The sequence below is a fragment of the Thunnus albacares genome, chromosome 6, assembly GCF_914725855.1.
Source record: "Thunnus albacares chromosome 6, fThuAlb1.1, whole genome shotgun sequence".
NCBI classification, from domain to species: domain Eukaryota; kingdom Metazoa; phylum Chordata; class Actinopteri; order Scombriformes; family Scombridae; genus Thunnus; species Thunnus albacares.
In genome coordinates this window covers 31252405-31277943 of record NC_058111.1, presented here as the reverse complement: position 1 = coordinate 31277943, position 25539 = coordinate 31252405, and the positions used below count along the sequence as shown (strand labels likewise).

Below are 25539 nucleotides of genomic sequence, written 5' to 3'. Positions count from 1 at the left end.
GTTAAACTGTTACCTCGTAATGTTTCTTACAATGTGAAAAACAAAACGGCCTATAAATTGGCAGTACAGCTATAGTCTATCTTGTTATTTTATAGTGTTATCTTCAATCGGAAAGTGGCCCATATTCAACCAATTAACCTGCATTGTCATTGAGTAGAAAAAGTAAAGAAGAGTTTGTGGCTAAATAGTGTACAAACTGTAGTCACACAGCCAGTATTCACCAGTCTGACCAGCTTACCTTCTCTTTAACTTGTGACCATCAGTGTGGATATTGCAACAACATTCAGTGTTTCAAGCCATTTCAAAAGATTAATTTCAGAAAAATAAGTGAGGACATGTGAATGCTTCTTGTTGGCAACACCGTTTAATTTACATCATGTAATACAAAAAGGACCAGACAAATATATACTGTGTTGAACATACAATAACTTAAGACTTTTAGGAGGACACTTACATGCTCTCTTCATATTTTCAACAGCCTTCTTTAAAGGTAAGGGAGGCAAGATCCGAATTACATCATCAATTCAAGCCATCCAGCAACACTCAACCTACTGGTGCATGTCCAGCAGAATGGCAATGGGGCTAAAATTAACAGCTGCAAATACAGCTCTCCTGTTCATTTATTCATTGAACTTGCTGGCAGGCTAACCAAAACTTCACGTTATCATGTAATCTTGGAACATTTACATCTGGTATACGCACACAGTCCTTGCATGCAGCTATTTAAAAATGACAAAAAGCGTCACATTTGTACTGCTTGACTGAGCGTTACAGTTTATAGCTGTAAGATCTGATTTGTGGATTCAGTCTATTGTCACAATGTTCATGCAGTAAATGTTATAAGAGCTTACAAGTTTGGTGTTGGTCTGTTTACTCATTGTCAATTTGTAATGTCTGTTCAATTTATGTTTCAGATTATACGCACAAAATGAGATATGGCAAGAAAAGTGCACTGTTCCTGCCATGCTGGAATAAAGTTGGATTTATAGACATTTTCATATTTTCACATTTTATGACCTAACAATATACACAATGTGTACTATGACAGAAGAGTAAAAAAGGTACAAAATGTATAAAAACAGCTATTATTCAAATAACAGGTGTAGTTTTTAAAAAATCAATTCTGTACATGTGTACATGGGTGAATTATGGCCCATGCAGCAGTGGGAATGCTTCAAAAAGTCACACTAGAAATCTTTCATGTTTAGATATGCACTGTTGCAAATTTAAACATGATAAAACTGTAAAAACATACTCAAGCATTTTAAAGTTGCAATCACATCTAAAAAGAATAACAGTAAAGTTTGAAACACCCCTTGTTTCACAAAAGATAAACTGCCAGACTGTGAAATAGTGTGACTGGTCAGAACAAAAGGTTACCTAATTTAGTTTATTTAATCAGGATTTCACTGGTTTGATCAATTAAAGCAATGTATGTGTTCTTGTTGAAGCAAGTTGTAGTTCATGTTTTATATTTGAAATTACTAAATGAAGGAAAATAATCTCTTTGACTCAAATCTCCAGTTTCTCTCAAATACTAAACTTCTGAACTCTGCTGACTACACACAAGATCTTTTCTGTGTCGTCCTAGTTGTGTTTTGTACAGTAGTAGTAACCGCAGCAGGTTGATGCTGAATTATGAAACAGGAAAAACAATTTATCCTTAATGAAACAAACAGGGTGATGTAAAAACAGATGTTTTCAATCAGTCAATCACATTAGTCACTGCAAGTCGAAAGCTGCCACTCGCAACCTACATCCACTTCATCAACTTTACTACGCAGGACCAGTTTCTCAAAACTGGAATCATACTCAGGCTCAAATGCCAGGAATTTTCCCTTGTTTTCATAGGACTCAAACATGAATGTGTTAGAGTCTGAGGGGATTTTCTTCAATAAGAACACCACCTTGTGTTGATCTTCCTCAATTTCATCTGGAAGATTCTATAGAAAAAAACAGATGGGTGATTTAATTGTCATAAAACTAGATCAATGAAAAAGCCAGTGTAAAGTGTAAATATATTGTCATTCACAGGACCTCAGTGAGAAATGGAAGCTACATGGAAATATTTCCTATTAACCTGATACAGTATTTGCCAGTGCTTTTATCATGACATGACTCATCAGAAATGGTACGCTATACTTGGATAACAGAGGGCAGCAGATTAGGACTAAAAACATCTATAACAGTCACTTTTGTTTATGCAACAATCTTCTGATTTTAGATTATTTAGCAGTGTGACGCTGCATGTGTACAGTAAGAATGCCAAAACACAAACATTGATCAATTATAATACAATTGTCTCTTAATTTAAAACTAAATTTGTATTCAGGGTACTTTTGTTGTAGTTCAGTTCGTCCCAATATGAACTGACTGGTAACTTTTAAAGTTGCGTAAAAATAGTTTATCGAATTCTGTTTTGAGTCAATTTTGGACTCTCACACCATCAAAGAACATCAATATGTGCTGCATTTCAAGACATCTCATGTGATACTATAATTAACATTTTGTTATATCCTCAACCTGCCTCATCTACCTTTAATTTCATATGTGGTTTTGTATTCTTCCCACAATGCTTTTTGATAATTTTTTGGTCAAGTAAACTTTTCTGTCCACACTAGGATGTGTCTGTAATCAGGGCGTCATCCTCCCTTGACCTCACCCCTTACTGTACATAAAACATAACATGTAATCTGCAAGGCTTAAACAACGAAATCCATTATTCACCTATAAACTGATGTTGGTGCCACTATGTTGTTTTAGTCCTGAGAAGTTAAGCTACTACTAACTTCCCTCCCTGAAGGATGTGTGCGTTTATCTTCCTCAGGAAGGCTTTTTAGTTCTAGCTTGTGTCATGTGATGACAGCTACATTTTTGACAAAACTTTACAAAACATACAGTCTCTCAGACAGCACACTGCTATTAAATGATTCTAATGTACCGACACCACCTAAAAAAAGGCAGAGTGGACGTTACTTTCTGTTCGTTGGAGACACATGGCATCACGCACTGTAAATGACTTTCAATGACTTGTGTATACTCACCATTTCCACAGGCTTGATCTCATTCTCACTGCAGCATGCCACCATCATCTTGCCATCTGTCTTGGTGTATAGCACAACTGTAGTGCCCTTCTCATCTTTTTTCTCGTCCACTGTTTTAGGGACAAAGCTATAAATCTGGATGCAGAACTTGCACTCTACAAAAGAAACGAGACATGAAGGATCATTGTTGTTGAAAGACAAACTGGTTTCATTTATGTAAAGATTATTGTCACAGTGTGACCACCCTAATAAGCTGTCAGTCTATCTATGTTTACAGTTTCTGTTTTGTATCATTAACAAGACTGTGCACTTTGTCTAACTCAGACTCATATAAGCTTAAGCTAAATTTTAAAATGCAACTCCAAGGTCATCTAAAACTGTCACCGTCATTCATCTGAAAGGTTTTACCAGTTCTACTGAGGGTTCAGCACTTTTCCAACGTGTAACCTCTGTAAGTGATCCACTGGTGACTCTCAAGCTTGAAATGCTCCTCAGTAAAAGTGATAAAGCCTCTCAAGAGAGGCATCAAATATGTTTTTCCTTTTATTACTACTACAAATTCCAGGACTGAAAGCCTTCTCAGACAGGTAGCATAGTAATGATTTGGGATGCTTCAAATATCAAGGAATTAACAGTGACCTGTGCAATGATCTTAGAAATCTTATCTTAGTGAAGAGGTTGCATGACTGTTAAAATATTAAGAACTAGTACTGGTGCTCTGTTTAAAACAAAATTGATTGCTTACCAAGTACATGTACTTGCTGTGCTTGACTTGCTAAAATATCATAACCCAGTGTTCATTCACTTCCTCTGATATAAACAGGCTTGTGTTGTTTTTGTGTGATAACCTGCCCAAATAGTTAAATGTCTGGTTTGAGGTAAGAGAGCTTGATCTGTTACTTTTTGGCTGTTTACTGAATAGTACAAAGGTTTGTTAGGCTCCATGCTCTTAGCCATTGGTTGTCTGGCACACACAGGTCATTTCTAAGAGCATGCAATAACTATAGATGCCATTTCTCACTGGAATTCCATGTTAGCCAGAAGAAGCCATCAAATGTCTATAAACGCGGTGTCTCATAAAAAAGTTTTTAAAATGCAAAGACATACATACATCTTCAATTGTTGAAAGAAACTAGAAAGCCATCTGTAAAGGATAAATTACAATCTAAATATCAGCAGCTGACAGTACAAACACACAGAGGTTACTATATTTTTTGCTGCATCTTACCAGACTGACGTTGCCCGTATATACTTAAGGGTTGTGCTTCAAATCTGTCCTCATCATAAATCAGGAATTTGCTGCACTGGCTTTGGATCCAATAGAACTTGCATGGTGCTTTGGACTTTTGGAGACCGTCTTCATCCAGATCTTCATCTTTGAGAGAAAAACATATTATATATATATATATATGTAGGAAATGTGACCTATGATAATAATTTTGGATTTTGATTTGCATTAGTGTCAAAGGAGAGATATAATTGTGTATCATTGACATAGAAATGGTAACTGATATTGTGTTTTTTAATAAAATGACCAAGTGGTAGCATGTAAATGGAAAATAGTAAGGTCCCAAGAACAGATCCCTGTGGAATTCCATATTGTAGCTGATTGATAATTCCCAATTTCCACACAGAACGGCCTTCCTGAAAGTTAAGAACAGAACCAATCTAAAACTGAACCTGAAATGCCCACCCAATTTTTAAGATGTTCAATTAAAATACTATGATCAGTGTCAAAAGCCACAGACAGGTCCAACAGGAGTAACCCTCTGTTCATACAATAAAATCAATCAATCTAGCAGTACACTTACCTCACATAATAATATCAACAATATATTTCTGCAATTTTATGAAAAATTGTACACTTCTCAAGCTCGTGCACTATCTGATGTTATCAAACAGTTTTTACATGCATGTAAATTGCCCACATTAGCACAAAGGGATCAGATTTCCTTGAAGATGGAAATCGCATGTGAGGAAATAAGAAAAACAATTAATTCCCTAAATAATGGTAAGAGTCAAGGGCCAAACGGGATATGCAATGAGTTTTATTAAAAGTTCAACAACATAATAGCCCCACACCTGTAGAGGATGTACAAGAAGGCTTTCGAGGTCGGCATGATACCAACAACATTAAATGAAGCTACTATTACACTTATTCCAAAGACAGGGAAAGACTTAGAGCAGGTAGGTTCATATAGACCAGTTTACTATTAAACACCGACCAGAAAATCTTGGCCAAGTCCTGAACTAAACACTCACACCCACCCACACACGACACCCTGATCAAATAAGGTTCATCCTGAACAGACACTCGTTTCGTTTGTTAATATCTGTTCCCTTAATGCCAGGCACTGTTTGATACAGTTCAATAAATATAAAGTCTATTATTGCACATTAGTTAAGTTATCTGATCTGTTTGCTCCATGGTGTTGCATTTGGGTTTGTCTTTTTTGTTTTTTGTTTTATTTCGTTTGTTTGTTTGTGTCATGATCCTGTCACGGTCTGGCTCTACTAAGTTCAGGTCTCACTCACCACAACCTTCTCACTGCTTTAATGTGATTATCTAATCATGTGCAGTGCTGGTTATGGAGTGACTTGTTTAGTGTTTAGTCAGCCTTCATCTAGACATCACTCTCTTAGGTTTATTTATCCATGATCATTTATGTGACACTTCTGTTATCCAGTCCTTTTGGTCATGTAATTTTACTCATTCATACAATGAGTTGCCAGTTTTTATGAGCATTTCACCACAGTAGTGATGTCTGTATATTGTTTATGTTCAACATTAGAAGGACTTTAAGCATCACTATCACTGCAGTCACCTCATTCCCCTTCCCTGTCCATCTCCCTACACACAAACTATCAAGAGACAGTTTTGCCTTTCTCGCTGGTGTTATACAGGAGCAATTCTTATGAGGAAAATGTAATTTGAGACATTACTGCATTTTATTTTATTTTATAGGAACAATCAGATCCTTTGTACTGTGTAGTTCTGTTTTGCTCTGTTCTGCCAGATTTGCTTTGCCTGCATGAACCTGAATAAAGAGTTATTCTTCAAGATCCTGTTGCCTGCTGCTGTTTCCTGCGTTTTGTTTGGCCTTTTTACTCCCTTGTATTGTTTTTGTTGTTAAACATCTGAAATGAGGCATGATATGCACTCCAGGAAAGTTTGTATTACTGCTGTACACATGCTTGATAATACAAATATTTGAAAGAGAATTGCCTTACCTTCTCCAGTCCCTTTAAATAGAGAGCGTTGGTCAGTAGAAGAGAAGATTTCAGGGTTTATATACAAACATTCAAAAAAGAATAGAGATAATGTTAAAATTATAGTTATAACAAACACAATATATTATTATACAAAATATAATAGTGATACATAATTCAGCTATTGAGAAAGAAGACAGGATGGAAGCACTTTTACCTTTAAAGTAGAAGGCATTCTTACAAATACCAACAAAGTGAAAAGGGAGGCAGTTCTTGGTAGACATCAGGTAGACCTGGTGAAAAACAAGTCTTTTTTAGATTATGGAATATCCACAGGGTCTGCATTACTGCCTGCCACAGTGTCTTTTTTTGTGCTGCCAATGGGTGGCGCCAATTTTTCAAGTTCTACACAGTGGCTTTAAGGTTGTATATTACATACAGATATGTGACAAATTAAAGAAAAAAGAAAAGTTATGTTGTTGTTTTGTGTTTGTTAGGGTTGAGATCTGGGCCAGCTCAGCAGTTTTATACATGTAAGAGAGCTTGATAGAGTGTGTACATATTTAATTATAGCATGCATTACACCTGTATGGAAGCACCTACCCGGTTATTTAGGTGTATTTGCTTTAATTTGTCACCAGTCTGTACACCTGAGCAACTCACAACCCCGGCCAGCTCAAAGAAAAGACAACAAAACCTTAAAACAACAGTCAGGTTCCATATGAACATGGAAACAGGTTTTTCTTGCTATTCATACCGACCATTAGAAGATCCCTTCATAATGCAATTACAATGGAAGTGATGGGGGACAAAATCCACAGTCCTCCGTCTATGCAAAAATGTACTTAAAAGTTTATCTGAAGCTAATAGCTTCAGTGTCCAAATGAGTCAAATCAAGTAGATATCTTTCAATGTTACAGTCTTTTTAGTGCCAAAGTCCCTCTTTTTGTTACTATACTTCCACCGCAGCTTAACAGGGAAACACCATCAGAGGAAACACAAAGAGGGAATTTGATGTTAAAAAGACTGTAAATGTGGCAGATATCCACTTGATAAGACTAACTCAGACTGCTGAAGCCTCATATAAGCTTCACATCTACTTTTAAATGCATTTTTGTACAAAATGATTGTGTGGACATGCTGTGGATTTTGGCCTCCATCACTTACATTGAAAGCACATTTGAAGGAGATCTTTTAATAACCAGTATAAACAGGAGGAATGATTACAGAGAGGGAAACCTCTTTCACTGTTTATATGGACACCTGACTATAGTTTTAAGACATATTTGAAAATTTTGAACCCATCCTTTAACAGAAAAGGATGAGACAAACCGAGGACAGGCCATTCACAGAGATTACAAAACTAAACGTCAAATTGTTGTAACTGATGGATCGATCTCTACTTTTGTATTTATAATACGTACAGTGTAATAAGTCCATTATAATACGTCAAATTTCAAAGAAGGAACCCAAGAGAAGTTCTTCACCCCACAACTGATAAAAACCGTTAAACAATAAACTCGTGGCATTTTAACCTAACTGTGGTGGGCGTCAGTAACAGCCCAAACCACTCAAACAGACATTTTACTGAAATCCTGCTTGTCTGCGAGCTATTTGCTGAATTTATAACTTTACAGATTCACTAAATTTACGAGGAGTCAGAACTTTCAGTGACTCTCAGTTTGCCATGCTCTTCATAGCTGTTTGCTATAGCTGCTGTTCATGTTTGTCAAATACAGCGGTCAAAGTCTGTAAATCATTTAACCAGCAAATATTCAACAGACATAACAGCAGAAAACTTCACAGCTATTGTATTGATCGTCGTCACCGTTTGATATATACGTATATATAAATTCAAACCTTTTGTTTGATACGCGATGAAAACCGGCGGGTTTCTCTCTGTCCTCGGGCGGCTCGTCCACACCTCTCCTAATATGAGAGCGACAGACGGGAAAATCAGCCCAAATAATTACAGCAACAAAAACAAAAAACTTCCTACCAAGCCGTCAAATTAAAGTCATTCAGTGTTGATATTGCTCTTCTTTTTCTACTCCAGGTCTTTAAATAACGACAAGAAAAGTGGTGTGATGTTACCTCCTAGGCTTGTCACTAACTGCCACACCGAAATCTGCTCTCGGGAAATTTGAAGCGGTGGGACGATAGACGGAAGTGAAAATACAGCAGTCAGAGCTTTACGTAAACGAAAATTCCTGTTTCAGTTTTTTTTCACAATGTCACTATGTCCTGTTTTTGAAATTAAGACCTCGCTGCCTGCAGAGAGTAAAGACAAAAAAAGACGCAAGACAACTTTTAACATAAACTTTTAATATAAAACATCTTTGACTTATACTAACGTAGTGGGAGACGTGCGTTTCATTTTGTCTATGAAGTGAAAAAGACCTTTCGAAGTAATTGCTTTGACAGATATTGATCCATTTAATAATGATTCCTTTCATATACACATAGTTGTTTTTCTCCAAGCTTTAGAAAGATTCCTCCTAGTCTTGTACTAACCAGTATGAAAGGTGCAGACATTGAGCTGATGGACAGCTATAAATACCTGGGTGTTGTTCTCGACAACAAACTGTGTTTTGAATCTCATATTACTTCCACGACAAAACAGGTCCGACAGACTTTTTTCCTGAGGAAAATATGTTCTATTAATGTCTCCTCTGACAAGTTTTACTGAATCAGTTTTAATGCATCGTTGCTTGGTTTGGTAATTTGACTCTGGACAATAAAAAAGGCTCAGTAGCACTCCACACACCTTTATCGTTAATAATTTCATTTTAATGTTCCACCCTTGTTGACTCTAAAGATCTATTCTATTCTATTCTATTTTACAGTAACCAGTTTTTGCCTTAGTATCTTGTGTATTTAAAAAGATGTTATTTATTTATTTGTGTATTTCACAAATTTTTAAATCGATATCTGTGGGGAGGTGCGTGTGTGTGTGTGTGTGTGTGTGTGTGTGTGTGTGTGTGTGTGTGTTGTAGGACACAGTGGTGGCTCTTCAGGCTCTGGCTCTCTACTCCACTCTGGTGTTCAGTCTAGAGGGTTCAAGCACAGTGACAGTCCAGCCTCCCGGTGGCCAGCTGACATTCAGGCCCACCCTCGGTCAAACAGGCACAGACAGGGACGGATAGCAGAGAGACAGAGACAGCGATGTAACCTAAACTACGAGTCCAGACCGCAAACCCTGCGTGCTGTTATTGGCTGGGAGCTAAATACCCACTGCCCAAAGGTTGACACCCGGAAGCGTCCCAAACACGGCAAAATAATAAGAAAATACAGGCAAAAGGCAGAGTCTCTGCAGATACATACACCGCCACACACTTAATGGGTCACAAGCAATGATTGAGAGGGATCTTTTTTGTATGAGTCTATACATTGTTTTTAGGAAAATCCTGCATCCTTTAACTTGTTTTTTTCTTTTGGTTTTCTGGCGCATAACATTACTGTTTTCGTTCACTCTCACTACTCTCATCAGCATTGTTTTTGGCTGCAGCATGCACCTGATTTCAGCAAAAAAGCTCCAATAATCCACTGTACACTACCTGCCCAGTACCAAATATTAGAGTCTAACTGGTGAACAGTGGAGTGTTTAGCAGCCAAAGAGCCAGATATTTACATTAGATGTTTGAGCAAAAACAGAGCTCAATGAAGAGAGAATATTAGACTTATATTTGCCAGGTGGCCAGAAACACAACTTCAAATCAATGCGAATATTGCTTAGTTTCTGCTGGATGTGTAATTAACCTCAGCTAGCAGCTAATTTTGCTAACTAGTTCTCTATATATCAAGTTTCTGCTGCCCCTAGTAGGCCATCAATCTGTTATTGCAGGTTTAAGCAGGATGGACATAACTGACCATTTCTGAACATCAGTCCAGACTATTGTTTCATTTTGTTCTGCCCTGATCAGGGCCTCTGGGATCTCTGTCTGTCTCCTTATATCTCTGTGTCCCTAAAAAGATAGATGTAATGACGTTATTTGTGTAACCATAATTCAGAAACTATTATATTTTGAAATATGTAGTGTTTATATGCAGCACATTACTTCATCTTGTGGGTGGCAGTGGTTAAAGCCTGGGCCAATAGATCAAAAGAAGCACAACCATGCAAAAACTAAAGAGGCTGTGAGACTGCATTCCAACAGGGCAATAGCCCATAACATCAGCGATCTGCAGGCATGATATCCTTAAGAGGAAAGAGGCAGATATCTAAAACACAAACCTGTCACTCAGAGTTTAAGCAATCTGAAAGCAATCTAAAAAACAGTCTAGGTTTTTTATTTGTGTTTCTTCTAAGGACTGAGCACCTCTTATTAGTTACGGTATCTACAACTGAAACACCATCTTTCACACTAATGCTGGTACAAATGGATAAATTCTCCAATAGGTGCAGGACCTTCGGGATATGTCTTTGTCAGCTGCCAGCACCATAACATGATTGTGTGGGTGAGGGCATAATATGTCAGTGCAGGCAGCTGAGTTAGATTTCTAGCACATTATCACACAGATAAAAAAGCCATACCCCTTCATGTGCATTTTTGAAATGTACAGTTGCGGTTACTTTGTTTTTATGTGACACAAGGAGCTCTGACCCAGAAATGGATAAGAGCATTTTTTGGGGGAAAAAGGAACTAAATCCACTTAAAAGATGATGACCTTGAACCAATATTAAATATCACATTATCTGTTAAGTTCAGAGTAGGGACTTCCTTATCACAAAACATTATAATCTCTGAGGGGTTTGTCAAACACTCTGTATGACCTCAGTCACAGGAGATAAAAACCATAAAGCCAGTCACTGAAAAGTCATGGGGTCATATACAGTGTGGAGGACTGGCAATGGTTTGCATTTACAACAACCTGTCCAGCAATGAGGAAGCTGCATCAAGCTATATATCAGCTATATGTATCATTTATATTTACACATGACAGTTTACATAGTAGGTTAACAAGTTTACAAGGATGGTTAAATTTTTCTTTTCCATCAAATGGTGCTTCGTGAGGCAACAGGTTAGCAGTGAATTATGTGTAGTGTTCAGTAAATCAGTGTCCTATTTGGTAGTGGAGATAGTGAACACAGCTCAGTTGTTATTTATTAATTATTATTTGCAGCTGGGACACAAGGCGGGGTCTCATCATCCTTAACTGGGTTGTCTGGGTGAGAGTGTCTGATGAAGAAAGACCCGAAACACCCAAAGTCCCCTGGTTACATCACTGATAATGTGTCACAAGGTGTATCTCAGAATGTAAATCACTGTCTTACCGTTTTGTCGTGGAGATAGTGGAGACAGCTGAATTTGTGAAAGCTTACGTGGCAAATATCGTGCTGCGCAAAAATATGAACTAGATATTCATACTATATTCAGTAGTCATAGTGATTTTTAATTGTGGGGTGGAAATTTACAAGCACTTACCAAACAGCAGACAGATAAAGTTTGTGACTAGATGTAGATAATCTAGATGAAACATAGTGGAGCATCTAGCTGTTAAAACTTTCCTCAGGAGTTGGTGAGAATCAAAACAAGGCTAGGAGAATGAATATTGGACTTACAGTTTTTAGGTGGCCAGGAACACAACTCCAAATGAATGTTAATGTTGTGCCATGTCTGCGTGGTGTGTTACTACTGTAAGCAATTTTTTGCCAAGGCTGCATTCAGTCAGAAATCAGCCCTGCCTTAAAACGATGCAATGGGTTGAGTTAGTGGGAGTGTATTATTTAAGGTACCAGTGAGGCAATGAAATACAATTCAGGATGTCGAACTGGAGCTAGAGATTGAAATCCAGATTTTACAATCCACCAGGAGTGTATGCTTGCATGTATGTACTGTATGTGATTGGCCAATGTAGCGCCTTGCCAGATGACATCGTGTTGCAGCAAAAGGGTGGGTTTGAGGTGGGTTTCGGGTGGGTTTTAAGTCCCCCAAGTAAGGGCTGGTTTATGCTCAATCAGAACTAGTTCAAATGTGTTGTCTGATCATGTCTGAAATAAAAAATGTTTGTAATTGTAACGGCCACACTTGAAGGCAGAGTGAAAATCTGTCTATCAAAGAGACGGGGGAAGCTAGGCTCCTTTCTCACCTCTGCACACCTGGCCAATCACTGCCTGAAGTGGGTGTGTATGATAGATCATTGGATTCAGGAAGTTACTTAAATATGTGAGAAAGATGTGGGGGTAGGGGGTTTTTGAAACAATTTGACCATCTGATAAGCAGTTCTGATGGAGTATACTGGCCCCTTATAAGCTCCTTGCGCTAACTTGGCTAGCAGGCTAACAACAGCATTCCACAAAGAGAAAATGTTGCATCCTTTTATCAAAAACTTAAATGTCCTTACCCTCTAGTGATTGTTTCACGAGTCTGTTACCAAAATGCATGGAGGGACAGCGAACCAAGCAAGTATACTTTAATAGTGGTAGGAAATGCACATGTCCTAGCTGAGGCAAAAGCCCATGCCCTAGCTATGTGAAGTGTTGGAGTCTTTAGAGTCTGTTTTTACTTAACAATTTTTTCCACTGCAGACTAAGAGCATAGTGACCACAAATTCATGATGTCATTTGTTCATGTTTGCCAAAGTTTAAATTTAATTTCATTTACCAGAACGGAAGTACACTTAGTCATGGGTGCAAAACATACACAGCTTGCCAAAAAAAAAAACCACACTGATGCAAAAAAGCATAAAGATAACACAGCAGCTATTATCCATAATACCCCTTTCCTATATACATTGATGAGATCAGACTCTGACCTGAAGATTGGAACCGGTCCTTTCACACATTAATAGCAGCCAGACCAAAGGCATTAGAACTGACTCTCTCAGGCCTGGCCATCGTTGACACAAGAAGGCAGAACATGAATGTCCTTTTTCATGGCACCAAACTCCTGAGTCACTTGCAAACCAGTCACACCCTCTGATAGCCCAATTCACCGTTTGACCCCTCCCAAACACTAGTGACAGTGTATATAACATAATATTAGCTCTGTTTTGGAAAAGCCTTTGTACCCTACAGGTGTACGGACTATATAGAGATCTGTGACATTTGTACCTAAAGACAAAAGTAGTTACACAGTCATCTTACATCGTGTGCTTGTCCACACCATTTCAAATTATGAAATTGTATTTCAAATAAAATAAAACATTTTTATAGTAATAATGACAACTTTATCAGGATTGTTTTTAAAGTAAGAAGCTACAATCATGGGTTCCAAATTTTAGATCTAGTGAACCAAATTTCTCCTTGATGTCTGTGTCTCAGATACATACACCGCCACACACTTAATGGGTCACAAGCAATGATTGAGAGGGATCTTTTTTGTATGAGTCTATACATTGTTTTTAGGAAAATCCTGCATCCTTTAACTTGTTTTTTTCTTTTGGTTTTCTGGCGCATAACATTACTGTTTTGGTTCACTCTCACTACTCTCATCAGCATTGTTTTTGGCTGCAGCATGCACCTGATTTCAGCAAAAAAGCTCCAATAATCCACTGTACACTACCTGCCCAGTACCAAATATTAGAGTCTAACTGGTGAACAGTGGAGTGTTTAACAGCCAAAGAGCCAGATATTTACATTAGATGTTTGACACAAGAAGGCAGAACATGAATGTCCTTTTTCATGGCACCAAACTCCTGAGTCACTTGCAAACCAGTCACACCCTCTGATAGCCCAATTCACCGTTTGACCCCTCCCAAACACTAGTGACAGTGTATATAACATAATATTAGCTCTGTTTTGGAAAAGCCTTTGTACCCTACAGGTGTACGGACTATATAGAGATCTGTGACATTTGTACCTAAAGACAAAAGTAATTACACAGTCATCTTACATCGTGTGCTTGTCCACACCATTTCAAATTATGAAATTGTATTTCAAATAAAATAAAACATTTTTAAAGTAATAATGACAACTTTATCAGGATTGTTTTTAAAGTAAGAAGCTACAATCATGGGTTCCAAATTTTAGATCTAGTGAACCAAATTTCTCCTTGATGTCTGTGTGAGTGGATCTTTGTGAAGCACATTGCCTAGAGTGTTCTCTACCACAGAGCCACTATTTCTGATCCAGTGTCCTGGGGCAAGAGTGGCTGGGCTTTTCCCTCTATTTTCTGCTTCACTTGTCCATACCAATAACAAAATAGTTGACCTAAAAGGATGGATTGCCCATGAAGTGCAGTGCAATGACTCTTTAAATAAACATTTTAATGTAATAATGGTGATTATAGTGTTCATTACATTATTTTTACAAATCACTATGACTCTGGTTGATATTCCCAACATTTTCTAATTTATGGTGATGGTTCTATAAATCCACTTATTTGCTTTTTTTTTTTTTTTTTTTTTATTACGAGAAATCGCCATATTTTTTCACATTGAAGAGAGTCATACTAGCTCTTTCCCCCTTAGTTCCAGCCTGCTAAGCTAGGCTAATTGCCTAGCTCCAGTTCCATACTTAATGCACAGACATGAGATTGATATTGATCTTCTCATATAACTCCGAAAGAGAGCCAATAAATGTACTTCCCAAAATGGTTAATTCCTTTATGTTTTTTTTTTTTGCTTTACATAGTTTTGAAAGATCTGTTGATTTGTTGTGCTGTGTGAGTCATAAATAACACATGGACACTTTATACCCTCTATGACAACAGTGTACAGAAATATCGATTGCAAGTTATTAACAGACAATAAGCTGATTGTTGTGTTGGTGCTGTGGTTGCAGCTATCTTTTCACTGTATATTTCCAACAGCTGTCATTCTACAGCTCTGATCAACAGATATTAGTTACTCTTTGTTCCTGCTGCAGGGCATAAATTGTTTTTGTGGTAATTTCCTAGATTAGTTATACAACAGCTGCTCAAGTAGGGTAACATGACCTCAATATTAATATTCTAGAGCAGTGGTTCTCAACCTTTTTGGTGTCAAGGACCCCCAAATTGATACACATCAGGCGTGGACCTGTATTTGATAAGATATAGTCTCAGGGATCCCCATTTGATAAGATTTAGTTTCAGGCAGATTGATAGTGAAGAGTGTGAAATCTATGAACAGAATAGTCAGTCTTATACATTCTCTCATTGGGCTAACTTGTAGTCAATGAAATAATAGTGAAATTAGAATATTCCCCATTTTCCTAGGGACCTCCTGGAACCCCCTCACGGACCCCTGGGGGTCCCCTCACCCCAGGATGAGAGAGTCCAGTGCTGTTACAGGACCTGAAATTGGGCCCAGTGACAAAAGTCTGGCTGCAAACCTCTGGTGGTATCTCCTCTTGCTGCTGTCATACATGATGTAAACTGGGATTTAATAAAGCTTATATGAGCTTACACCACAAGCTTTTGTTTTCAGTCCTGTAATGTTTGTTGCTTGTACCTTGGTTAGCATGGTATTTCCATGGGTCAAAGGGGAACTGATTAATTTGGGGTGTGAATAGTGCAACCTTATGGCTATTATAAAACACTGTGAGTTACAGCATGTAACTCCTGATTCCTTGGTTCAAGATAAATCTTGCAGTGTAGGTGACAATCATTTCCACCTGAACAGACTGCCTGTCATTTTAAATTATTTGCAAAACAGTTTCTTCAACACCCCTTCTGACAAATTAAACCAATCTTCACCAAATGAGCTACACAACACTTTTGGATGAACCCGTAATTTATACTGTGACATGTCAGTCACATCAATTTCAAGTGATAATGCAAAATTTGATGGCAATGCATTTTTTACTATATGTGGCACTACAGCAATGTGACAAATACCAATAACTCAAAGGCCATAAATCAGTGGTCATGAGTTATTTTCATCCTTCATCCTTGCACAGTACAAAGTCCTGATATTTCCAGACAGGATTTAGGTGCACTTAAGTTTTATCCAATCTTTCATTTAGCTGTATTTCTTATGATTGAAACAAATAAATAAACTTGAACTTAAAATTATTAATTGCCACGACAGTCCATCTCTTTCCATCTTTACTGTAGCAGTTTCACATACTTAACTGCTGTGTTTTAAGACCAAAGTTTGGCATTGAAAATTAAAGCCATTCTTAGTGGTGGACTAGTGTTGCAAATTGTTAAGCTGAGGTGATATGCCACCCAGATCCTGATGCATCTCATTATCAATTTATTTAATAGATGGTGACCTAAACAACTGCCACAGTAAGTATTGTGAGTTTTCCTGTGTTAAATAATGCCTCTGCTCTCTTTTTTTACTTAAGATGAATGTTATTTTGACACAAAAGTGATGTGATGTTAATGAAAGTGGTCTTTGTTTCAAACAAGGTGGGCTGCCTCCACTATAAAACACTGCAGGAACCCTTCATTTGTACAGCGACACATCTGGTTATTAAGTATTGAAGTTAAGACAATCAAACTGAACTAAATCATATGTGAGACTTTATGTTGCACTGAGTCTTTGCTAAAATAATCTAAAGATAGTCTAACTGAATGACTAATCTCACTGATTAAATTGGTACACTGCTAGTGGGGTAAGTAGCCACCCTTTACATCACCTCCCAAGGTCCAATTTTATACAAGCAGGGCTAGAGACTATTTGATGCTTTTTGTTCCCATAATATCCAGTGTTTCCCTAATTTTAAAGGGATAGATTCCACATTGTTTCAATGAAGTACAGGTGAACTGAGAGAAGGTTAAGAAAGCATCTAAGTTAGGCTGTTTTCACTCCTGCGGAACTCCTGAGGAAACACTGTCCTACACTCCGTGCCCTTTGTTTCACCCATACTATACATAACATTGAACAATGTTCATTCCTATTGATATAGATAACACAAAAGGAGAGCTGATAAAGCTTTTAGAGTATGCTTTTAGGCCATATACCATATAAAGATCGCATGTCAGGTCTGTCCTATTTAGAAATGAAATATTAAGATAATTTAGTGAATTGGTCTCTGATCCCATTTGTGAGTCCAAAAGACAGTTGTCAATAGGTTTCAAATTGAATCTATTTCAGACCTATATAACAAAAAATATTAGTAAACCAGTAAAAGAAATCTCCAATAGCCCCATCTGCATATCAAGTGACTCCCCCCTGAGATACTGACTCCTTGGTTGGGTAATAACTACCTACTGTATATAGGTAATTTAGATTCTGTAGTCCACCTGACCTACAAGCCTATGACCTTTGTGAAGAAACACAGATGATCCTGCATCCTTCATGTTGATAGTTAACAGATCCACCTGTCAGTGCTCCCACTGAAACCATAAAATGCTTCGTACACCTCTTTATGGGTGATATACTGTACTTTGGTGGATCATACAGTGTGGAATACACACATCAGGCACTCTAAGGATATTGTTTCTGCTCCACATAAACCCAAAAGGAAAATCCCAGTTAGCAAGAAAAAAAAATCCCAACTGCTTTAATCGTTCCAGAAATAGAAGTTTTCACAAACAAAGATAAAAACTGGTTGCATTAATAGAAAATCCCTCCCAGCTACAGTACTCATCCAAACAATACATCTGCTTTCACCACATATGCATGCATATTTAACATGATATGTGGGAACATGAATTAATATGTGGGATTAAGAACTACTTGCAAATAATGATGAATGCTGCCACAGTGATTTTGCCACTTGTCAGGGAGATCAAGTGATTATCCCTATGAATAAGTTACCACTTGTATTATCTTGTGATCACAAAGTACTTCTGTTTTGTAGAGGCTTACATAAGCATGAAATCACTGTCTGCTTGCCTACTTATCTGACTGTTTCTAGGGGGCGTCACAGCCAGGAGGACAGTATAAAGCTGAATGCTAGTCTGGGATAAACAACAGCACCACAGGACAAGTGTGCAGGCCTTTGACACTGCTACATACTCAAGAGACAAAGCTACAGCCATGGAAACCATTGTGCATCAACAGAACAATATCCCAGGTAAACACTTGATTCTACCAGCTATGCACAATTTCCATTCAAACCTATTATTGTCTTAATCCTAATTAAATACGACTATGGCTTGCATTTTAGTAAATTTTGTTAACTCTTCTCCACAGCACTGAAAAAATCAAAGTCTAGGAAGAACATCAGCCACTTCACAGATGTGCACGGTCTGCCTTGCATTGAGAAGATTGTGAGTTCAGTGGAGGACACCCCTGAGCCCATCAACACTGACATTACCGGCAAAATCCCAGAATGGATCAATGGGAGCTTCTTGAGAAACGGCCCTGGGAAGTTCGAGATTGGAAACCACAAGTAAGAACAAAATCTGAAAGCATTGATACATCTATTGCAGCCACTGCATCACAAAGCTGACTGCTTTCTGCTTTCTTCCCTCATTCTCATCAGGTTCAACCACTGGTTTGATGGCATGGCTCTCCTGCACCAGTTCAAAATATCAGATGGTCGGGTGACTTACAAAAGCCGCTTCCTGTCCAGCGACAGTTACCAGGCCAACAAGGAGCACAACCGCATTGCAGTGTCAGAGTTTGGGACTGTCACCATGCCAGACCCCTGTAAGAACTTCTTCCAGCGCTTCTTGTCAAGATTTGAATTACCAAGTGAGTATTTTACCAAATGGCATGGACACAAATCAGACCTACTTTTAATGCAGCGAATAAGATCAAATTTGAATAGCCTTACACAGTTTATGGTTTATTTCCACTTGCCTAGAGGCATGTGAATTACATAATATGAGTGAATACAGAATATGGTTGTACTATGCTGTATTGGCAATTTCTTCTTCCCCTCTAGAGCCCACAGATAATGCCAATGTGAGCTTTGTGACCTACAAAGGTGATTATTATGTTAGCACGGAAACCAACGTCATGCACAAAGTGGACCCTGAGACACTTGAGACGACCAAAAAGGTAACATGATGTTGAATACATGGTTCAACATAAAGCAGAGACATAACTGTGCATAGTAGTTTCTTTCACTGACCTGGTGCTTTACATGATAGCTAAGGCAAGTCATAAACAAGTGAAATATTACCTGAATTTATAACAGGCTCCAGGCTACTGTCACTCCTGATGATATGATTAGTCGCTGGATAACACTGTAAAATACAAATAAAGTGTTGACAAAACCAACAACAGTTTTTGCACTTGTGTATTTGTACACATTAGGTTGACTGGAGCAAATTCATTGCTGTGAACGGTGCCACTGCACACCCTCACATTGAGCCTGATGGAACAACATACAACATGGGGAATTCTTACACAACTAAAGGTATGTTTTTCAGAAACATCAAATCAGTTTGTCCATAGAGTATCATACAGTAGGACCCTGTGTGTTACAAGACCACAGAACAACATTTCTCCCCATGTGTCTGATGACCTTTATCAACAAAAAAATCATCTCTGTACTGACAGGAGCATACTACAACATCATCCGAGTGCCCCCGACCAAGAAAACACCAGAAGAAACCCTGGAGGGAGCCACAGTGCTCTGCTCTATTCCTTCTGTGGACAAGACCAAACCCTCCTACTACCACAGCTTTGGTAAGCAAAAGTTCTCAAAGCATGCAAATCAAAGCTGTGATTGCTTTCACCCTTGAGTTTTGACTACAGATCTGTTTATAGGAGCTAGATTTACTCTTCATGTTTATTTTAGAAAGATATTTCTTTAGGAATGCAACACTTTGGTATGCCTGATCGTTGATGGCGCTGATACTGACCTTATTATGTGGATCAGGTAACAGCCACACGTAATTGATCTACATTAAATAAAATTTCCACATCAACATCATAAAACTCTGGTGTTTCTGCTATTAGTCACATTCATTCAGTCATGGCTGGCTGTGTACTCTTATTTTAATGCCACAGCAATCCCTGGCCTAATGGTACCTTACATAAAAACGATTCCAATGAGTTACATGAAGCACAATGAGTTGCATGCAGTAATACAGATTTAAAATTTGGGGAAAAGAGAGCACTGGATTGGGAATCAGAATCTCCTGAAACCCTCAATTGGGGTATCGGAACTAGTATCCGGAGAGAAGTTGGCTCAGTTCAAACTAATACAATTTTCTCAATCCATTACAGCAATGTCTGAGAACTATGTGGTGTTCATTGAGCAACCCATCAAGATGGACCTGTTGAAGATTCTGACAGGCAAGCTGAGAGGGAAGAGCATCAGTGACGGCTTCCTTTGGGACCCCAAGCTCAACACCATCTTCCACTTGATTCACAAGCAGACAGGGGAGGTAAAGCTCTAAGTCGGACCTTGACCTCTGAAACACAGTCTATTTACTCTGCTTGTACTGTTGCTACAGCTTGTACTGTACACAAAACATATGACATGCTCTTATTCCTCTGTTCAATCTTATGTTCCAGATAAGCTCCCTCAAGTACCATGCCAAGCCGCTGTCAACCTTCCACCAGATCAATGCCTATGAGGAGGATGGCTTCTTAATCATGGATATGTGTGCTTCAGATGATGGCCAAGCAATCACGAACTACAACGTCCAGAACCTTCGCAAGTCTGGAGAAGCTCTTGATGAGGTAAGCAGGTTGAGAAAAGGTGCACCTGACAAGTTGCATGCTCCGAGCTTCAATGACTCATGTAAAGATAAGTGTAATTTAAGTGGAGTCCTTTAGTTGCTTTTGTCTTAGCTGAACAATGGTTGGTTTGCTGAGGCTGAAAAGGTGTTCATATTTTCTTACCAGGTGTATAACACCTTGTGTAGAGTGTTCCCACGCCGTTTCGTTCTGCCTCTCAACGTGGACCATGATACACCCTACGACCAGAACTTGAACAACCGGGCTAACAGCACAGCCACTTCTATAAGGATTGCCAAGAACAAGGTAAACAGTCTGCATAACTATGTGTCAACACATACAGCAGAATATTTTGAAACTAATTTTTGTGTCAAGCTCGTCTTGGACACGTGTGTAGTAAAAAGGAAAAAGAAAATGCAAATTGTATTTCTCAGGCATTTTTTTTTTATTTTAAAGTGTAGCTTCTCCCTCATTTCATCCTGCATATTAAATGTCATGATGTAATAAATTGCACATACTAACTTTTTCACAGTATTTTACATAGATTTTTTTGGTTTGCACTAACGTATGCTGTAACTCAAATGTTTTATAGTTTTCATTTCCATTTAATTATCTTTAAAAAATATTAACTATTAGCATTACGTTTTACCCACAAACTCATTCTTCTTAACCTTTTCATCTTATTTTCATGATCTCTTTGGATACATTGTTTCCTCAGTCTCATTAACCATGTTGCTGTTTTGCTCTGGGCAGATCTTCTGTACCCATGAGGACCTCCACGGGGAGGATCTTCATCAATATGGAGGTCTGGAGTTCCCTCAGATCAACTATGGCAAGTACAACACCCACCCCTACCGCTACTTCTATGGCTGCGGCTTCAGACACCTTGTAGGAGACACACTGATCAAGATGGATCTCAACGGGAAACAGATGAAGGTGAGTTGAGTTTAATTCTTATTTCCCTCAGATATTTCCAGCTCCTACAGCATGGTAAAAAATAATTCTTTCAGCATCATGTAGTCCTAAATGTAGTAGAGATATACAAGAAAGTTGGAGTGTCAAGCTGTAATATTGTAGTTAAGTAAAGGGAGATCAATTCTAACTTTAATTTATTCCCAGTACTAATAATCTATAATATACCATAATATTTTAAGAAAGTAAAAGAAGAATGTGATTTCAGCCGAAACTGCAGCAAACATGAATTATATTGTGACTCATGAGTAACTATTTTCTCAAAGGTGTGGGAACAACCTGGTCTATATCCATCCGAACCAGTCTTTGTACCCTCCCCTAATGCCACAGAGGAGGATGATGGTGTCGTCTTATCTGTGGTCATCACTCCGAATAAGGTCAGTCGGGTTCAGTCAAACAGTCAAAAATTTTGGACATGTGACTGCTTTGAAGATAAACTTCATAATTTTGTTAGAGGGTCCAAATCTCCAAATTTCGTCATCCAATCACATATGATTTCCAAAAGGTAAGAGGAAATTATGGAATTTGGGGGCACTACACCAAAACTAAGGAGTGTGTCTTTAAGTTTAAGAAAACATATTTGGTGTTTGACCAAAGTGTTAGGTACAACTTCAACTGAAATGCACATGTTCAATAAAATTCTGCTTTCTGGAAGTCTGGAAAGCACTAAGTATTTTTTCTCTGTGTTTTTATTCTTTTCAGGACAAGAGTACATTCCTCCTGGTTTTAGATGCCAAGACATTTGAGGAACTGGGCAGGGCTGCCGTGCCTGTCAACATCCCCTACGGTTTCCATGGAACATTCAATGCCACAGCATAGCCATAAACACAAAACAAGTAGACAAAATATAAAGAGTGATTATGAGGAACTGACCTCATCTGCATAGACAGAAGTCATGGCAGAAGTCATACACTATGTAAATATTGTCTGTGACACATTTGCAAATGTAGAGGTCACTACACAGATATGAATGTATGGTTTAAGGGGACTATTTTTTGGAAAACTGAAAAATAAAAAAACTAACCTAGTTCATTCATATTATAGCCATGATATTGTTGTGCTGTGTTGAAAGCATGTCTTGTAAATACATTGTTTTTTTCTATACTGTTTTAAATGCTTCAATTCAAGTACATTTATGCTTCAACATAAAGGGGTATGGCTGTGGGGTGGCTGAAAAAGGGGGCATCAAGGGCAAAAAATCATTTTCATATGCATTTCAGCTATTCTATACAGTTTATTCTATTCTATTTTAACACAAAGAAACAAAACTAATACATTTATCCTGTCATTAGATGCAGAAAAGGCATTTGATAGTATAACCTGGACATTCCTCTTCAAAACTCAAGAAAAGTTTGGTTTTGGGAAATCATTCATTCAATGGATCAAAATTCTGGCAACAGTCATTACAGATGGATTAACTTCACAAAACTTCACACTCTACAGAGGGACCAGACAAGAATCTCCACTCTCACTGTCACTACTTTCCTTATTCACCAAGCCATTAGCTGCAATAATACGTCAAAATAACAGTATCACCAGCATCACAACAAACAACATAACACACATAATCTGTCTTTATGCAGATGACATATTATTATTTCTACAAAATCCAAATAAATCACTCAGTGAAGTTATCAACATCATCAATACCTACTCTAAGCTTTCTGACTATTTAATATATTGGAACAAATCAACTATTTTACCGTTGTGTCAGCATAAATGGAATATTACACCTCAGAACCCCCACATTCTCCCTCACCACAGGCAGTATCACATATCTAGGTATAAAAATGTCCCAAGACTGTCAGAATTATTGCAACTCAACTTCACTCCATTATTAAAAACAATAGAAGACGACTTAAACCACTGGATGACATTACCACTATCTATCATGGACCGAATCTCTACTGTAAAGATGATGATATTACCAAAAAATCAATTACCTGTTCACAATGACCCCAGTCCAACCCACACTCAAATGGCTTAACACAGTAGACACACTCATAACAAAATTCTATTGGAAAAACAAAAAACCCAGTGAGTTCACTGAGGTCCTGTGAATGACATCATATTTACATTTTACACAGGCTTTTTCATTGATCTAGTTTATGACAATTAAATCACCCATCTGTTTTTTTCTATAGAATCTTCCAGATAAAATTGGGGAGGATCAACACAGGGCAGTGTTCTTCTTGAAGAAAATCCCCTCAGCAACAAGAAGTATGTTTCAGTCCTATGCATACAGGGAAAAATTCCTGGCATTCGAGCCTGACAAGGATGATCCCAGTTTTGCCAAACTGGTCCTGCGTCATAAAGTTGATGAAGTGGATGTTTCTTGCGAGAAGCAGTTATCTTTTTTTTTTTTTAAATCTCCCATTATTTTCTTTGCTCCCCTCGCATTGCTGTCTCTCCCCTCTATATCTTTCAAACAGGAAAACCACCCATCCCCTAAGGCATTCACACACACTCACACCTACATGCATGCTTACTACAATAAGAAAATCTGAGCTAAACATGCTTTTTTTCTCTCTCGTCCTCTCTTTTTGCCTCCCTGTTATATTGTTTTATTATTGCAGCTCAATTATTGCCTCCTCCCCCCCACATCCCTTGTTTCAGTTTGTTGAGTCTAGTTCTCCCTCTTATCTTGTCTTGTACTTTGTCATATGTGTCTCCATGATGGTTACTTGTATTGCACAAAAAAGCAATAAATAAATAAACGTCAATTTATGAATCTGGGCTGAAAGACAGTATGGCACACTTGTACCCTCTGCTGGCCATTTCTCTAGATATTCTGCACCAGTTAATACTGCTTCAATACCATTAAAAAATTCACAGGTGAATATCATACAACAGTCGCACATGCAAAAATGAGTATTCTTTATTCACGAGAATCACCCACTACTACCTACTTTAAGAGAATATATCACAAAAAGTAAGAAGAATCCATAGTGGAAATGTGATATTATGTGTTGAATGTTGTGGAAGAATAAATAATATCCTATTCAAATAAGATTTTTACAAAAACAAATTGTAACAAACAGTAAACATATATTAAGTTATTTTATAGTCAAATAAATCTCACATTTTATGAAGCTTGAGTATTAGTAATACAGTATGACTAACATATGAACTGCAGAAAGCACATATAAAGTACATAAACATACCACCTCACAATAGAAAAATGTAAATTTGACAAAATAACACTCTGACATTGAAGTGAACCCATTCCTCAGAAAAATAAAATAGATCTGCTTCATCAAGTAGGTAACAGTCCATGCAGCAGACTTAACCCAGCAGTTTATCAGAAATTACAGCCAATGTTTGCCTCAGGTGATTTTTCTTCTCTTTAAGGTAGGACTCAAGGTTTCGAGCCTCTGTCAAAATGTCCTCCAGCTCCTTCATCTGGGAGGTATCCACTGCAGTTCTGTCACTGCAACCAACCATAAACACTGACAATAAACAGTGTAACTGTGATAATGGAACAGTTCAAAGGAAGCAATGTTTAATTGACTACAATGGTGCGTTGTCTTAACAACACTAAAAATCACTGCCACTGAGCTGGTGGGTGGTCTCAGTGAAAAACAGGTGTCAGACATGAGGCAAATTTCTTTATGTTAGAATTACTCTCAAAGCACAGGTGAGGTTTACAGGAATGTGGTCATTCGTCTAAGAGGAATTCTGTTGGACAAATGAGAAGGTTGACTTCAGGGGAGCTCTGCTCATTAGGATTTATCCTCTGGGACCTCAGAAGTCTGCACTAAATTTCATGGCAATCCATCCAGTAGTTATACAGCAGTCACCACATCTTTTTGTTCTTCAGGAATAAAATTGATCTACAGAATTAAAAATAAAAATC

General features: G+C 37.9%; 2 protein-coding genes across 4 annotated transcripts; one reads left to right on the top strand and one right to left on the bottom strand.

The window, feature by feature from the left end:
- Positions 1-345: 345 nt before the first annotated feature.
- LOC122984640 (interleukin-18-like) lies at positions 346-8449 on the bottom strand. 3 transcript variants are annotated; one of them, XM_044355210.1, is made up of 7 exons: positions 8349-8449; positions 8115-8183; positions 6479-6547; positions 6276-6294; positions 4273-4419; positions 3045-3199; positions 346-1943 (listed from the first exon to the last, which is right to left on the bottom strand). In XM_044355210.1, exons 3-7 carry the CDS (start codon positions 6536-6538, stop codon positions 1719-1721), a joined length of 606 nt encoding a protein of 201 aa, XP_044211145.1. In that variant the 5' UTR covers positions 6539-6547; positions 8115-8183; positions 8349-8449; the 3' UTR covers positions 346-1718. The 3 variants fall into 3 exon arrangements, with proteins under 3 accessions (XP_044211145.1, XP_044211144.1, XP_044211147.1); XM_044355209.1 differs by having other exon boundaries at positions 6276-6287; positions 6472-6547; positions 8349-8448; XM_044355212.1 differs by lacking the exon at positions 8115-8183 and having other exon boundaries at positions 6276-6287; positions 6472-6547; positions 8254-8412.
- A 5832-nt stretch (positions 8450-14281) lies between these two features.
- LOC122984702 (beta,beta-carotene 9',10'-oxygenase-like) lies at positions 14282-23897 on the top strand. Its single transcript, XM_044355309.1, has 12 exons — positions 14282-18147; positions 18267-18465; positions 18559-18770; positions 18964-19079; positions 19338-19440; positions 19584-19712; positions 20256-20416; positions 20547-20714; positions 20880-21017; positions 21465-21647; positions 21950-22060; positions 22386-23897. Exons 1-12 carry the CDS (start codon positions 18024-18026, stop codon positions 22500-22502), a joined length of 1761 nt encoding a protein of 586 aa, XP_044211244.1. The 5' UTR covers positions 14282-18023; the 3' UTR covers positions 22503-23897.
- The last annotated feature ends 1642 nt before the right edge of the window (positions 23898-25539 follow it).